Source organism: Nanorana parkeri, unplaced genomic scaffold, assembly GCF_000935625.1.
Source record: "Nanorana parkeri isolate BGI_ZX_2015 unplaced genomic scaffold, ASM93562v1 scaffold248, whole genome shotgun sequence".
Taxonomy (NCBI): Eukaryota; Metazoa; Chordata; class Amphibia; order Anura; family Dicroglossidae; genus Nanorana; species Nanorana parkeri.
The window spans coordinates 2,183,405-2,200,530 of NW_017306516.1; the positions used below are offsets into that span (position 1 = coordinate 2,183,405).

Consider the following 17,126-nt stretch of genomic DNA (forward strand, 5'->3'; position numbering starts at 1 on the left):
CAATGTACAGAGTATATTTTATTTATTTTTAAAAAACAAACAATCAACCTGTAAGCTCTAAAAAAAAAAAAAAAAAAAAAAAAAAAAAAAAACACACAACTTACTGGGCGTTTCATCCCTCCACCATCTACCTACAACTAAAAGTCTGATTTAGGTGGACTGAAATTAGAAATAAAGAGAAACCAAAAACATAACATGTACCTCTGATGACACTGGAGATGAGGGTGACACATCTGCACTATCACTGTTTTGCTAAAATGAAATGAAAACAAAAAAAAAGGAAAAAATAAATGTTACCAGAATGTAGAAAATCTAAGTTACCAGGCAGTAGACCAGGCGGCTAACTATGTATATGTTTAGGCCTGGTTCACACCTACGAGATGTATTGCATGGATTTAGCCGCACAAATTTGCGCAAAACACAGATTTGCGTTCAAGTCAATGGAAGCTGTTTACACTTTAGCGTTGGGTCGCACGGGCAAAATCGCCTGTCACGCAAAAAGGTGCAGGAGCAATTTTGGGCTGGTTTTGGTCCCATAGACACCTCCACGGAGAGGAAACAGCGAGATTTCCGCAAAACAAAAATTGTTTAAAAGAAATGCGCAAAAACAGGTCAGAAATGCATTCACGTAGGTGTGAACCAGGCCTTAATTTGCATTGGTTTCTGAAATTTCTATTTTAGGTACATTCAATAACCAATAGCAGATTCTAAAGAACAACTTGGTTTAACATGAGGAAACATTTTATCAACAACAACAGTTGACATCTCACTGCTGTGCTTCCGCTTGTTATATGCAACTTTTTAAATCACGTACTGGTGTACCCAAACAGTAAGGGGGATGCATTTCTATTTTGTTTACATGGTATAACTATAAATAGGCAATGTATATTTGTAAACTATATTGAAATGTATATATTTAGTGAATGAATAACTAAATACGGAAGACTGCATTGAAAAATGTCTATTTCCTGACGACTGTATACTCCAGATTGCAGGTGTTTTTAATATACAGGGTCATGGTATAGGGAATGTTATCAATATAATTATGATGAATATAATCATGAAGACGCATTAACTCATTTGGTTTTGAGTTTAATATTCCACTTAGCCAGTGGTGCGTCCCGTATTTATACAGTAAGTAATCATGAAAAATTGTTATAATGTATTTTCTGTAGAGGCATTATATCTTCAGCTCAGACAATTTATAGGATTCTCTAGTTGTGCAACATGGTTTAAGTAAAACATGGCATGCAATGGTTGACGAACGATTGATATATATGGAAAGACAAATGGTTAACTGTGTAAATATAATGATATCACTGCAGAATGAATATAATTATACTATATATAACGGAAAACTGTATACTTACCTATCGGTAATTTTCCTTTCCTGATGCCAATCCATGGCAGCACACAACGGGTATGGCTCCGCCCCCAGCCCAATCACAGGACCAGTTATACTATAAATTAAAGCCCGCCTCCCAAGGCCACCATTCTCGAATAATCACACACACACATATACACACACATACGCACAGATATCTATAGGTATCCAATTCCTAAATAGACATACACATATACACACAGGGCTTGAAAAATTTGATAGTGTCTCACCAGTCAGTCAAAAATTACTATACATTTAAAAAAGTACCATAAATGTAAAAAAAACCAAAAAAGTTTCCCTACGGTATGTTATAAAACATTTATTCTTACCCATATTTTTAGTAAAACATAAAAGTCAGGGTCACGTCGGGTAAATAGACACCAAACATGTCAAGCCTTAAAATTGCGTGCGCTCGCAAAAAAACGCCCAAAACGATTACAACGCTTTTACTGTTCATCAGTTTAGTGTTATCAGTGATTAAAGGAGAATCAGTGATTAAAACTGATACAAGCGATCGAGCGTCTTTAGAGATGCTCGATCGCTTGAATGTAAAGCTCCCGGCCGGCCGTGTAATTACAACGGCTGGCCGGGAAGCTGCTCGTCGGGCTCCACCGTCCGTTTGTCACAGACAAGTGGATTTTTCGAGCCCTGAGAGATAGATAGATATATATCTATCACACACACATACGCACAGATATCTATAGGTATCCAATTCCTAAATAGACATTTCTTGGCAGATGATGCATCAATGACCCATCATTTTGTAATTCCTTTGTTTTTGGCAAAATGTTAAAGCAAAGCTATTAGTCCTTTTCAATTTTTAAAAGTAAACAGATAAAGAAAACCTCCAAACATCCTCTGTGCACCTCCAAGCCCAGGGTGCACAAAGATAATAGTGAGCCCATTGTAGTGCCTGGTTTTAGGCATGACATGTACCAATAAAAAAAGTTTAAAAAGGCTCACAGTTTACACTTGAAAATGTATCTGCATTTCTTAACAAGATAAAGTTCAGTATCCAAGCAGTTAACCTCCAATTTGGCACCTGCACTGTATTCTGGGAGGCTTACCAGAACGTTTGCTAAAATCAGATTAATGTGTGCACACTGCACCTTTTTCCAGTACCAATGAGCCCCCAGGAACAAAGAAGGCTGTTTTCTGACATCTGAAAGTGCAAACGCACCTCCCGATAAGTCAAACGCCATCTTTGCATTAGGTCCCGTAAGTAATCAAACATTAGTAACTAAACACAGCCCCCCCATAACATAAGAGGAAATATGTTCTCTGTAAAAATGATAACAATCAGGGGAATCATCAATTCACGTTTTAAAAGGATATGTAAACATAGCCAGTCACTTTTGGGCTTGTGTGAGAAATCGAATATTTCAAAGCACTGTTTTCTGGCACTGGAATCTTACAGCTGTATGATTTCACAGAGGCTTCTGGAGATTTATATTTGCTAAATATTCAGATTTGTCCCTCAGCTTGGTTGTGGCGGGGCCCCCTGAAGTGTTATCAACCCTTATGTGGGATTTTTTTTTCTTTTTTTTGCCCACACTGTTCAGGATTTTAGTACAGCTTTTTAAGCAGACATGAGGAAATAGGCATGTATTGTAGAGATGAACAGAATATGTATTTTAATTTGCCCAGACATACACTTTAAGCATTAGAAGCCAGATAGTCCTGAAATCAGTTATGTCCCAAGTAATATGATTTTTTTTTATTCACCATTAAATCCTCTTCCCTGGTGTCCATTGGGGGACAGTCTTCCACCTACAGGACATCCAAAAGCAGTCCATATAAAAGTAGGCAACATAGAAAACAAAAACAAGCCCAAGAAAACAGAAAACTGGAGACTGCCTACAGCTCAGAACCACCTGAAGGACCTTCTGACAAAAGTTGGCATCAGATGAGGCCGCAGCATTCACCTGGTAGAACTTAAAGAATGTGTGAACAGATCAGGTGGCAGACCTGCAAATCTAGAAAACGGTTGCATCACTCTGGAAACTGGGGGCACACCCTTATGATGAAAAAGGGTTGTTTGAGGATTCAAACTCACAGGTGGACTGGGGGCCAAGCTTGGGAGGCCTGGTGCCAGAGTGAAGAAATAGAAAAGATATTTAACAGATTGCAAGCAAGAAGACTTCTTTCTCTGCTTAGGAAAATGGGTACTCTTGGCACCAGTAGTATTCTTGATCATGGTATCCAGAGTAGATCCAAACACATCTTTCAAAGTCCATGCACTTCATAAGCTTTTTAGACATGGGTTCTGCAGTCCATCACTTTAACCAAAGTGTGCTGAACATGGGTATAGACAGAAGATCCATGCTAGAAGATGTCTTTTAAGGGACTTTGACCAGTCAGCCAGGGTCTGGCCAAGTAAGGTCAAAGCTAAGATGGGCCTGCAAGTGAGAACAGAGCTCTAGAAGAGGTTGCATACATTTATCGTCTGGGAACCTGAAGACAGGTGCATAGTGATTTGTTAGGATGGGATACTGCTGGATCCACAATGGGGAGTCTTGGGGACTCTAAAAGACCCATAACTGGGAATAGCACTGGTCCAAACAACAGGCTGATCTAATTAAATCGATTTCTGAACGTTTGTTTCAACTTTCTAATCGTTGATGGGGTCAAATTGATGATCAATTTCAACCACAGTGATGAAACTTTTTTTAAAAGCAGGTTGAAAAATTTCTCGATCTAAGGAAATTCTAACAGAGAATGTGGTTCTCAAAAGATTTTGCATCCGAACATTTATTCGAAAATCTACCAGTGTATACACTACTTAAGGCCCTGTTAGTCATCATGTCCAATGCAGTGTATTCGGCGTAAGGGACAATCCATCACTGGAGCGGAGCAGGAGAGAGGCTGCAGGGCCTGAGGTTCAGGTGCCCTTTGAACTTGAGGTAGTTCCTGGTGCTCAGCTCAACTGGCCCGCTCAAAGTTTTAAGAGACAGGGAAAGCGATGAGGCAATTCCAGGCCTCTAAATCTGGAAAGCGCTCTGCAGTTAACATTCTATTGAATCAGAGTCTGAAAAGCACTCTACGCACAAAATAGTACATAAAAGGTAATTTTGAAGCTATTCTCGCAACATCTAGTCAAGGGGGATTCAGGCGTGGCACTTCAAAAGCCAAGCTAAGGATGACTGAGCCTGATGGCTGCAATTGGAGGGACAGCACTAGCAGCAGTGTAAAGGAGAGATTTGAATGAAGAAGAAAAAAATACTGCTAGCAAAAATAGGTTAGTCTTCTACACAGCAAAGCTGAAGAGACATCCATACTTGTAGGACACTAGCAGAAAACATGCTAGTAATGGGAGGGGTTATTCTGGACTGGCGTACAGTTTTTTTGTTTTCCAGTGTAAAATCCTCCAATAGCGGCAGTATAACCCGAAGAGGAAAGACTTCCCTTGGCCCACATTGGACGACAAAGAAAGTACGTTTTAGAAGGTGTAAATGTCTGTATATAGTAAAGCCTTTATTTTTCATATACACTGTGTATGGACAAACAAAAGTACATCCTTACTCAAACACAGAAATTCCCACCATCAGTGTCTTACCTCATCGTCGTTTCCACTTGAGCACTTCCGAGAAGACTTGTACTGTAAAAATAAAAAACCAGAATATAGACTTTTCTTAAGTTTTTGCAGAACAAAAAATTGTTACAACAGCAACAATTAAACATGTAAAATATAATTTTGCCCTAGAAAACGACACATTTGCACATTTTTGAGTGTACTTCTTTATGCTCCTAGCAATCTTCAATACATCAAATCTGCATAATCTACTCCATAGCAGGAGGCAACCTGTATAAGGAGGCATATAATCATGACCACCAAAAGCTCTAGTTTCAGCTGTTCCGACTATAAATATTTTTTTAAAATGTTTTTGATTAAATAAGTGAACACCACACAAGATGCCTTCCCTTAGCTTTGTAAGCCATGCAAGGTGATACTATGCCCCCCTCTGATCTTCGCTTCACTTTGAAAGAGCTCAACTTCTTTGTACAGCGCAGAGCTTCATTCCACCCTAGTTCAGTCTTGGCATCTATTGCCGCCTGTCCAATGAGAGTGCCTTTATTGACCACCAAGACTAACAGGTTTGGTTTGAAATACACCTGTACTGACAGAAAACCATAAAAGGATGGCAAAGTGGCAGAAAAAGTGAAAGCTCTACCCCACACGTCTACCGCAGGCATTAATTAAATATTTTAAACCTCTCTTATACTGCTTTGTAGAAAAGTGGGATTGGTTCACAGACCTTGACTTCTGAACTGGGGGTTAAAAATAGCTTACATTGTAAATACTTCAGGGGCTAGCAGATAACTCTGATTCATGAACACTCCTATGGGTTCTTGACTGTTCAAGTATTAAAGTTCCTTTCCACTACTTAAATATGTTAAATGAAAGGTAATGGGCAAACCTAAGATTGTAATAAATCATCGCATTTGTAGGGAAGTAAGCATTCAGATACATATATGCTAGTCCTCCATCTGTAGTTACAGAACTTATGACTATTTACAACCCAATGTCTTCCTGTAACTGTTGATTATTCCATATAAAAAATGTACTGAAAACTTGAATCTTTAAGAAGAGAGACTGCTAGATTAAATTATAGTCTTGTGTTTCCAATTACTGCTGACAGATGTGTCTTAGATACAATTATGCTATTAAACACACAAAACATACACTTGTAAAAGGCAAAAATGGCAGTAGATAAAAAAGACACACAGTTTAAACTAAAAGAGCTCCAGTGCCATCTTGAGGTAGATTATAATTACTGAATGTTGATTTACATCAATTCTAATCACAGTTAATGTTCAACATATAAACTTTAGGTATTGTGTACCTATGGAAGCAGCAATTCCACATACAAATATTGACATTGACAAGAAAGGGTAGGAAAAAACATGTGACGTGCAAGAAGATAGTTTGCTATATTAATAACCCATGGCTATACTGTCTTAACCTAAATTGCTCTTGTGAATTTCTCCTCTGTAAAGACAGAAAAATGGGAGCTACTCCTGCTGAATAGTTTTTTTTCCTTTCTTCGCTTCTTGGTGGCTCATTGCCCTGGAAAAGAAAAAATTCCAAATCAGGTGCCAGAGCACCCAGTGCGCACATGTATGTTCTCGGTCAGAGATTGTATAAATATATCCTTAAAATGTTCCTTTTAACCTCATTAAAGCAGGCCTATTAGTAAATTTACAAGCCTGCAGGAATTCCTGAATTATTACAAAGTACAGCAACAATATTAAAAGAAAAACAAAAGAAAAACTACACCCCTCATAATTAAAAATCAGTTATTGCACATACAACCGTTCCAAGGCCTGATAGGTGCAATCTTTTAAATCTATGCTATCAGTCTGTTGCAAGTGGGATAAAACTTTTGTTTGGCAGATTTATAAGTTGTTCCTATTTGTGCAATTATCTAATCAGCCAATCATGTGGCAGCAACACAATGCATGAAATAATGCGGATACAGGTCAGAAGCTTTAATTACCCTTTTACTGCCACCGGTGTGAACTCGATGGACTTGTGTCTCTTTTCAACCTAACTATGTAACTTTGGTGTAAGGCTTTGGTCTGCGCAGACTTTTAAAGACATTCCTGGCTGCGAAATGTTTACATTTCACATGCCAACTGTTGGCTATCTGGTAGAAGTGACTTGGGCAGCACTACAGCTACAACCCCCCCTCCATGTATCCTGGCAAAACGAGATTCAGCAGGGAAAGTCAGTTAGATGTGGATTTTGTCACGTTCGGTTTCTGAGCAGTCATCCACGATCTGATCTGTTCTTGATTAGGTTTGTTGGGGTCCATATATGACATTAGGGAGACTATTAGAACCCAATGTCTCAGTTACACTGTGCTATCACATAGCTGGCTCGTTGGTCTCTATGTTATAGCAATGAAGGTTAAAACGAATAAAGAAATAAGCGTATAACAAAAAGGTGACTGGGCCACACATTAGGTATTGCTGCACACGATGTAGTGAGCCCAATAATTCTAAGGCCATTATTCACAGTTAACTTGGTTAAACCGATGACCTCTAAAGGCTTTTAAAGCATCGCGTGTGGACTAATTTGTCTGCCAAAATTTGTTACCATTTCACGGGCACATGTAATTTTAAGGCTTGGCATGTTTCTTATCCATTTACTCAACATAACCTCATCTTTTATATTTGATCAAAATATTGGGAAATATATTGTGTTTGTACTATGTGGACTTTGACCATCGGCAGGCTGGTTTGAGTATTTTCATGCAAAACAGCCTCTAGACTTTACTCAGAATGGTTGGGGAAAAAAAAAAAAACATTCAGTGAGCATCAGTTCTGTGAACGCAAACACTTGGTTGATGAGAGAAGTTGGAGGAGAATGGTCAGACCAGTTTGAGTTGATAGAAAGGCTATAGTAACGCAGATGCAGTAGCGGAACTACCGCCATAGCAACCTACGCGCCCGAGCAGAGGGGGGCCCGGTGAGGACGAGAACTTGTACAAATAGTTCTTCTGCCGTCTTCCACTCCATCACTTGTATTACAGAGCAGCTGCGGGTGCTTGACCCCTCCCCTCCTTCCTGTCAGTGTGAGCTAGATAGTGCTCTGCTCTTACTGATCTCAGCTCTTTACAAATCATGATGGACGGCAGGTGTTCATGGAAGCCGCCTGGACATTCCTCCACACATGCGAACAGCATATTGAGGTGAGTCGTGCTGATCTACAAGTGGATTCATTTGTAACACTGCAGCCACCAAAGAAGCTGTGGAGAAAGGGTTATATTAACCCCCAACTTTATTGGTGGCAGCATTGTTAACCATTATACTTTCAAGCTCTAGTGTAGGCATACATTGTGCACAAACCCAGAGAATTTCTAATGGCACCCCATGCTAGCATTCCGCATGGCTGCGTGCCACAGTTGCCTCGGTGCAATCGTGCACAGTAGCAAAAAACACAGGTCGCTCATTGCAGAAAAAGGTACGACACAACCGCACGTGGTCCTAGGCCGCCAAGATGTGACCCTGCTGGGAAGAGAGAGGGCTGATTTCTGCACAATGCATACCTTTATTGAATTGGTGGGGGGATTGCCTCCCCACAGCTCTTATATTTGCTGCATACAGTTTCTAATAAATCTCAATGAAAATACTTTTTTTAATCTGTATTTCAAGTGGTTTATACCACAAAGCTCTAAATGTGCCTGTCAGCACAGCTTGTAGGCAGTAACTCTTTCAGGACCAACAATGCCTTATTGCTATGGACTTCGGTAGGATGACGTTACTGCTTTAAGGATTCCGCTTGAAAAAAAGATTCAAAAATAATATTTCCATTGAGATTTATTAGAAACTACTTGCAGCAAATATAAACGTTGTGGGGTGGAAACATTAGTGGGGGTGTTCAATTGCATTTTTTGGGAAGGGGGCCCCATAAAAAACTTTTGCTATGGGACTCTGTGGTTCCTAGTTACGCCCCTGCGCAGATGACCACTCTTTACAACTGTGGGTAATGAAAAAGCATCTCAGAATATACAACACGTCAAGGCTAAAACAGCAGAAGGCCAAATCCGGTTCCACCGAGGCTGCAGCGCATTTAGGCTCCACAGCAAGCATGCAATAGTGGTGGAGCTCCGCTTGATGTGTTAATACATCTGTGTGGAAACTGAGAAAGGTAAAAGTAAACCAATGCAGACATGGGACAATGTGGGCAGAAGACTCAATTTATAATGCAGATATATTGTCCCCCTTATGGGAATTGAACTTAACTCCACAAAGTGTGTGGTAACCAGTGCACAGACTTTACGTGAAAAAAAGCCAATGCTACCACCTAGTGTTATGACTGGTAAAATGCAGCTAGCTGTAGATAAAGCAAGCGGAGTGGGATGGTGGACACAGCCTTCTGTCATGAGATTATGGCTTCTACAAATAAGCAGGATTGTGAGAGTTTGGTGTCATTTACAGTGAGGCTGAATGACAGTTGAATCGGTCGCATCCAATTCATTTGCAGGATAACAGCACTGTGAATGTAAAAGGCAAACCGGTTGCAGCTGTCACTATGCATTACAATGCATAAGAAGCAAATTAGCTTCACATAATAAAAAAAGATATGGTGAAAAACCCAAGAGTAAAACAACCAAAATGTACTAATGTTTTTGTCTATTTTATATCATGAGAAGAGCAGTTGTGAAAAAAACACTGTACATATAAAAACCTTAGATGTGCTTAAAAAAAAAAAAAAAAAAATATTTAGGCAAGGAAATTATCAGAGGTTTTGTCAAGTTAAATGATGCTGCAAAATTTGGTTAGTGGCCATTGGTCACAAAGGGTTAAAAGGACAGTCAGCACTTGCATTATGAATGGTGTTTATAAAACTCAGAGATGAACTGAAGTATGCTTTTAAGGGCCTAGTCACACCAGATGTGTTGGAGCTGTGCTGGCCGTTTTTGTTTTTTTGAGCACAGCCCCAATGCAAGACAAGACATGTCTCGGATGGGCACAATTCACACCACTGGTGTGTATTGATAGTACTGCATACAGTACCTTTTTTCAGCACAGCACCGCACTGTGCCCACAGAACTGTCACATGTGCCAAGACACCGCGCACCAGCTGCTGTGCGATATGCTTAGCGGCTGCAGCGAATGGACCAGAAGGGCTTTAAGATTGATGAAAACCTTCGTAAAACTTCCTGTACACATTGCCCTACAAGTGTTCAGAAGCCTAAATTTTTAGGACTTTTTCCATTGACTGCTTTCCAGGGACAGTGGTAGCTTTTACATCTTTGTATGGAAATGCAAAGAACAAAAAACATAGAAATAAGAGTATTATGAAAGCAGTATGCAAAGAACATCATATTGAATATATTCCAATACCTTAAAATATTCCTTCCTGGTCTGCTTAGACCTTCGCCTTTCCTCTGTCTGCCACACTGAACTCTCTGCTGCTGTCCACCCCCGTTCGTTATTTCGATCCTTTTCTCCTCCCTACAGTAATGGACAAGAATGGGTTGCAGACTATGCAAAGTAAATACATTTAGCCCATGTTGCCAAGTGGATTTTGGCTTCCCAATAGACAATCAAATGTCTTTTTTTATATTACGCATCATACCTGAATATGTGCTATGGACAATTTATCCAAATTTTTTAGATATTCATACAAGGGTGGGTAAACTTCAGCCCTCCAGCTGTGGTGAAACTTCAAATCCCATCATGTATCCGCTTCTGGGAGTCATACCTGCAGCTGTCAGAGTCTTGCAATGCCTCATGCGATTGGTAGTGGCACCACAGCCAGGGCTAGAGTTTGCCCACCACTGTATTAGTAAAATAAAAAAATAAAAAAGACAAAATTACAACCAGAAATAAACAAACCTTAGCTAATTTGCTCCCAAAAAGTGTGAAATACAATAGTATAACTAAGCCCACGGAGTTCAACTTTGGCAACAAAAACAAGAGGCCAGTTTACCTTTTGCAACACAGATGGCTTAGCCAATGTTTGCAGTTTTCACATACACTATTGAATCACACATTGAAAATTAAAACACCGTCAGAGGAATTCAATATCACATTTGTGGCAAAATTCTGGAGCTAATGTAACCCAATTCTAAGGCCAGGTTCACACACCAAAGGTGATTTATTGTGCGGATTGGGTTGCGCAAAACACAGATTCACATTGAAGTCAATGGAGTCTGTTCACACCTTTGCAGTTGGCTGCGCGGACGAAACCGCCTGTCATGTAAAAAGGTGCAGGAGCTATTTTCGGGCGGTTGTCTGGCAGTTTGGGTCACATAGACATCTCTATGCAGTGACAACCGCGTGGTTTTCAATAAACAGTTACGCGACAATCGGGCGAAAACAGCTCAGCATTTGAATCGCCTAGGTGTGAACCTAGCCTAAAGCATGCTAGGCCATTTTCTGGACTTCTCCCGACTCTTGTGCCACATTCAAGAAGTTCTCATTTGCGTCATATTTCCTTCTGGTGCTGTGCTTACCACATATTCAATAAATAAACTCTGACAGTTCGGTGATGAGAAAAGTGATGCAAAGTAAGACCAAGTTTTGGTGTAACTAGTCTTGTCACACGTTCATATAGTATATGTCTATCACAGTTTGTGACACATACCACGGGTGCAACATTTCCTGAAACTGAGGATGAAATATGTCTCAGATACACCTCTGTCCAAAGTGTTGCATATGTAACACATCTATGTACTTTATCCGTGTGCATATAAATCGGTCCCAAAGTTTGCCTCGGAAAGTCCGTGCCAGTCTCATAGGTTGGAGCCAGGAACCCCAACACACTTTCCTCATGCGTCTCAACAACACTCTTTTTGAATTTCTGTGTGTTCTTAATTTTTAAGTCCCTAAATAACTTTTTATCAAAACAATATTTTTTATTAGAGGACATATACAGAAATAATGTATTATCATCTTATAAATATTTGCATAACTGCTGGAAATGCCAAGGGTCATGCAGGTAAGTGTCAGACATGATGTAATCAATGTCATTTGCAGTCGCAAGGTTAATGGAAAATAAAGCAATTTTTTTTTTTTGATGGGCTTTTGACCACATCAACCATATTTCAAACTTTTTTCTATATCTGAATAACATCACTATTTCTATTAAATATAGTAATTAAAATACACATTTTTCAGAATAGTGGTACCTAATGGGTACTCTTCATAAACATGTTGGGGCTGCGTCCAAATGTCAGGGTAGCCATACCCCTAGAAATAGACTAAGGGGCATTTATCAAAACTGAAGCAGAAAATCTGGAACCAAATCAGCTTCTCTCTTCAGTTTAGATTTGAAAAATGAAAGTGAGATGCTGATTGGTTTTCCCTGCACAGCTGCTCCAGATTTTCTCTGCTCCAGTTTTGATACATTCCCCTCAACCAGAGAGAGTAAACCAGAGAGGCACACATGAGGCTTTTCTAACAAAGGAAATACTAGGCATCTTGTGGTGCCTGCTTTCACAGAAGATTTTTATTTTCAAAACTTTGAGATGGCTGACCAATACATTTAAAGTCTGTCATTTTAAAAATTCCGAAATTCTGTCTTTTGAATGTTTTAGTGAAAAAGAAAACCCACCGATACAAAGACAACATATAGTCATTTTTTTCTGGAAAGCAAATATGGTTGTCGGAGAAGAACATGTGTTTATCAAGTACCGTCCTTACCGGCCAGCTGCATGGTGATAACTGTGAATGATCTCCAGGTGAGCCACTAAAAAGAAGAACACAAAAACACAATCACATAAGCACTAAAACCCTGTGCAAACACCATTCCTTGCCTCCCTATGTAATCTATATAGCAGAATATTTGTACACACAGTGAAGATATAGAGAATAATTACTTCCTCCCTCATCTCCTGTGCCATAATATAAATCAATTCTGAATAAAACCATTACCATTTATTTGTGCAAATGTCATAGCAATCGCTGCAGAAAAACTGAAAAATTGTGCAAACATACAAAAAATGTGTGTGCGTGTGTAAAAACATCAACTGTTTAAGTGCAATAATACTGCAAACATTGCAATTGCCTAAAAACCTTTTTTCTTCCACCATGATTATCAACAGTGTCCAAAATCAATCCCTCAGGACCCGTTCACACATATAGCGGTCAACTGTATCTTACCACACCAGATCAACGACGGCCACTGCTAGAACACATAGAAAACCATTGCTTTCTATATACCCTGTTCACCTCACAGAATGGGTGCGATGGGTCTAAATAGAATGTACACACTGTACACTACCGATAAAGTTACCGCAATGCACTTGCCTGCCCGCTAAAAACATAGCGTTTCAGCGGATGGACTAGTGGGAACCTGCCCTAATACAGTGCATCTATGTGCATTAAAGCAGAATTTTGTTTTCTTAACCCTTGCAGTGTGCCTACCCTCCGTGCCTTCCGCTTCGCTCTCCCTCTGCTGCAGTGATCTAAGGTCCAGTGAGTAAACACGTTCTATACACCAAGGGATATACCATTGTTACAGCGGAGGAGGAGAGAGGCGGAAGGGACCAGTCTAAGAGCAAGCCATCTCGGAGGATGGGGTAATTCCAGTGCACCGGCTACCATAAATCCATACCTCCGATGTGGAAACAAGGCTAACCGATTCAACTATGCACAAAAACATAGGAACTGGAGTGCCGAAAAATGGCAGCAGGTGCTCTGGACTGACGAGTTAAAATTTTAAATATTTGGCTGAAGCTGGAGGCAGTTTGTTCGCCAAAGAGCTGGAGAGCGGTACAATAATAAGTGTCTGCAGCAACAGTGATGCATGGTGGAGGGTCCTTGCAAGTCTGGGGCTGCATTTCTGGAGTTGGAGATTTTTTCCTGATCAATGGTGTCCTCAATGCTGAGAAATACAAGCAGATACTTATACATCATGCCATAAAATCAGGGAGGCGTGTGATTGGCCCCAAATTTATTCTGCAGCAGGACATCTTCCCCAAATATACAGCCAATGTCATTAAGAACTATCTTCAGTGTAAAGTGGAAGTTATGGTTTGGCCCCCACAGAACCCTGATCTCAACATCATGGAGTCTGCCTGGGATTACATGAAGAGACAGAAGGATTTGAGGCAGCCGACATCTCCAGAAGATCTGTGGTTAGTTCTCCAAGATGTTTGGAACAACTTACCTGCCGAGTTCCCTCAAAAACTGTGTGCAAGTGTACCTAGAAGAATTAATGCTGTTTTGAAGGCAAATATTGATTTGGATTTCTCTTGTTCATTTACTTTCAATTTTGTTAATTGATAAAAATAAACTATTACACTTTTATTTCTGAAAGCATTCTTACTTTACAGCATTTTTTCACACCTGCCTAAAACTTTTGCACAGTATTGTATATATTTATGCAGGGTGTTGCTTTGCATAAACTCATTTTGAATGAACGTTCTGATTACAACTTAAATTTGCAGTTCCTATTTTTGGGTTTAGAAATTAAAAAAGCATATTGTGAAGCTCACATGAAAATTCACCTGGCAGACTGATGACTGTTTTTATAAGGGCCAGGCCCTGAGGCTTTCCCTGTGATGCATTATTTGAGAAATGAATAAAGATCACAGCACTGTCAGGAGCAAGGCTTTGGATGTGGTTAAATTAACAGTTATCCCCAGTGGATACAAAAAGATTACCATAATGGAACTACACATCAAGGTTTTCGCTAGACATTTACTGAAAGCAGCACACTAACCAAGAATAATAAAAAAATATATATATACAAGATTTGGAAATCATTAAAATCATTGCATTCTGTTTTTATGTAGATTTTACACAGGGTCCTAACTTTTTTGGAATGTGGGGCTGTACTTCTTTATAGGGGATGTGTTTGCTTACAGTTTCTGAAAGCGTCCATCCAGCCAAAACTTTATTCTTAGTTTTGCATTGAGTGGGGTTAGAATTTGAACACCTCCCTGATTTTTATTGCTGTACAGGGCTTTGTTAGTGAGATCTGCACTCACTTCCTGCCGTGCAAACGTTTTACCAGACAGAATGTGGGAAGATCCCTGGCAATGTTGTGGTATTCGACCCTGGCTGCCTAACTGACAACTGGCTCTGCCCCTTTGCAAAAGGCTGAGAGCCATACCCTCCCCATCTGTAGCTCCAGTGAGTACTGGAGGAACAGAGGGAAGGGAGAGAAACCCTGTGGGGTTTCAGTGACTCAGAGCTGCTACTCTTCTAAGAAAGAAGAGCCGAGATCTGACCGATCAGCAGTTACAGGATCGCTCTGCTCTTGGTGTTAGAGCCAGAGTGTGACAGCTGCAGTGTCTTGTGCCAGCTCTAAGCAGTGGGGAGAGTATGTTTTACTCTCCTCACACTTCTCTTTTAAAAAAAACACTTTCTTTTAACTAGAATGCTAATCTTTAAAGAAACACTATAGCAGTTTCTATAGTATGGTGCGCATTATAAATTGTTACATAGCTTCTTTACAGCCTGACTTGCTTGAGATAAGGATGAGTGGCACTTGGTCTTGACACCATGAGAGTCTACTGCTTAATAAGGCAATGACCAACACCTAGCGGTGCCTGCTCTTAGGAAGGACATTTAAATGTAAAAACGTTACGAAACGCTGAATGGATACAAATATAAGAGCAGCCATTGCTGACTTTGTTTACAAGATGTACAGGCCCTGGATCTGCTTTCATTTACCTGGATTCAGTACCTTGTAATTCACTGAATGGAACATGCATGCAGAATGTAATTTTATACTATTCATCTAAAATCAGTGCTTTGTCCTGGAAAACCATGCAAATTATGAGGTCTTATCTGCAAACCTGTTCCTGGTCTGTGCTTTAGAGAGTATGAGAATGAGCACAAACAAATGACATCACGAACATGAATACGCTTTTAGATTGCTCAAAGAGCAAGCTTCACAAAAAGCTGAAATAGTGAACAGGTGCCTAGGTCGCATAAAATGGCAGAGATATGTGAATCACAACAATAGTTAACCAGAATTACAAAAATCTTAGCTGGTAAATAATGTATTTTAACTACGTATTTAGGCATCTGACTAAAGTTATGCTTTAAATTTCCTTACAAGCTTTAAAAAAGAAAATTGTACTTCTTAAAGTTACGGGCCTCGATAAATCTCAAATGGGATACCTTGAAGCCCGCCCAGCGGCTCTCGTCCTCTGGAAGAGCTTTTCACTGAATGAAGTTCTATAACTTAATGGTCTCCGTCTGTAGCCATATTTCAAACATGCCAACCAAACCCAAAGAAGATGGAGTAAAGAAGAAGAGGAAGAAGAGGAGGAGAGACCAGAAAGTGAAGGAAATGTTAGTTTTGCAGAAGGAAAAGAGAAGAGAGATTAAAAAAAGGCATATTTTAATGAAAGGGAAAATAAATTGGGAATGTAAAACAAATCAAATTTTCAAATGCTGCAGCACTGCATGCCAAGTGCTTTGGACAAATGGTACAAAATAGAGACTCAAAGAATATGAGCACCTTTGTGATATAAAAAAAACAGTTGCAGACTCTAAAAATGTAAACCTAAAATCCCACAACTTCCCAAGGCCACAGGTAAAAGGTTTAATCTGCAACACCAGCTCATTCACTTGCTGAATAATTGAAGGGAGCAAAGTAGTTTAAAAAACTGTGCCTATTCTTTAAGTCACAGGAGTCCACAAAAAAAGTCCACAAATGTCCAAAATGTAAGTCACTGCAGACCTAATCCACAGATCCGGTACACATACCTGTTGTGCTTTTCTTGTTGTAACAACTGTGCTGCTATTTTCCTCAGATCTGTAACTTCTTTTATTTCATCATCTTCCTCTGCCTCTACTAATAGCTGCTCTTTTTGAAGCCTGAAGGGAAAATAAAAAAAGTTCAAAGCCTTAACAATTTTACATATTCGCATAATTTTCATCTACATCAAAAGAAAATGGCACTTTGCTAAAACCTAGAAATACTAAATGTGTCTTTGCCCATCTGTGTCCCTAGTTTGGGAGGGGGGTTCTCCTTAGTTATGGTTCTGACAACCATCAACCGAAAACAGGGATACAAGCATTAGTTTAAATTAAACACACACGCACACTATAGAAAACAAAAAAACAAAAAAAAGTTTAGCTGGCTTTGATTTTGATATAAAAAAAAAAAACACTTTTCCATTTCAATATGCAGCTGCTATCATTTTCTAAATCTAAACCTAACAAAATTCACTTGTTGCATCCTTGCAAGTATGGTATCCTGGGGACAATCTGTGCATAAGTGGATATAGAATGCCTGAGATATCTATTATTCATTGGTTCGCTGCTT

General features: G+C 39.6%; 1 protein-coding gene across 2 annotated transcripts in view; it reads right to left on the minus strand.

The window, feature by feature from the left end:
• The window catches only part of LRCH2 (leucine rich repeats and calponin homology domain containing 2), an 83,367-nt gene that overhangs the window by 17,703 nt on the left and 48,538 nt on the right, over nt 1-17,126 (minus strand). The window contains exons 11-16 of one of the 2 annotated variants that reach the window (XM_018556705.1): nt 16,561-16,675; nt 15,090-15,130; nt 12,542-12,587; nt 10,238-10,348; nt 4,941-4,982; nt 202-252 (exon numbers count right to left, since the gene is read on the minus strand). In XM_018556705.1, coding sequence (XP_018412207.1) covers nt 202-252; nt 4,941-4,982; nt 10,238-10,348; nt 12,542-12,587; nt 15,090-15,130; nt 16,561-16,675 — 406 coding nt within the window. Of the gene's footprint in view, nt 1-201; nt 253-4,940; nt 4,983-10,237; nt 10,349-12,541; nt 12,588-15,089; nt 15,131-15,973; nt 16,052-16,560; nt 16,676-17,126 lie in introns of both variants that reach the window. The other variant, XM_018556704.1, reaches the window with a different exon arrangement.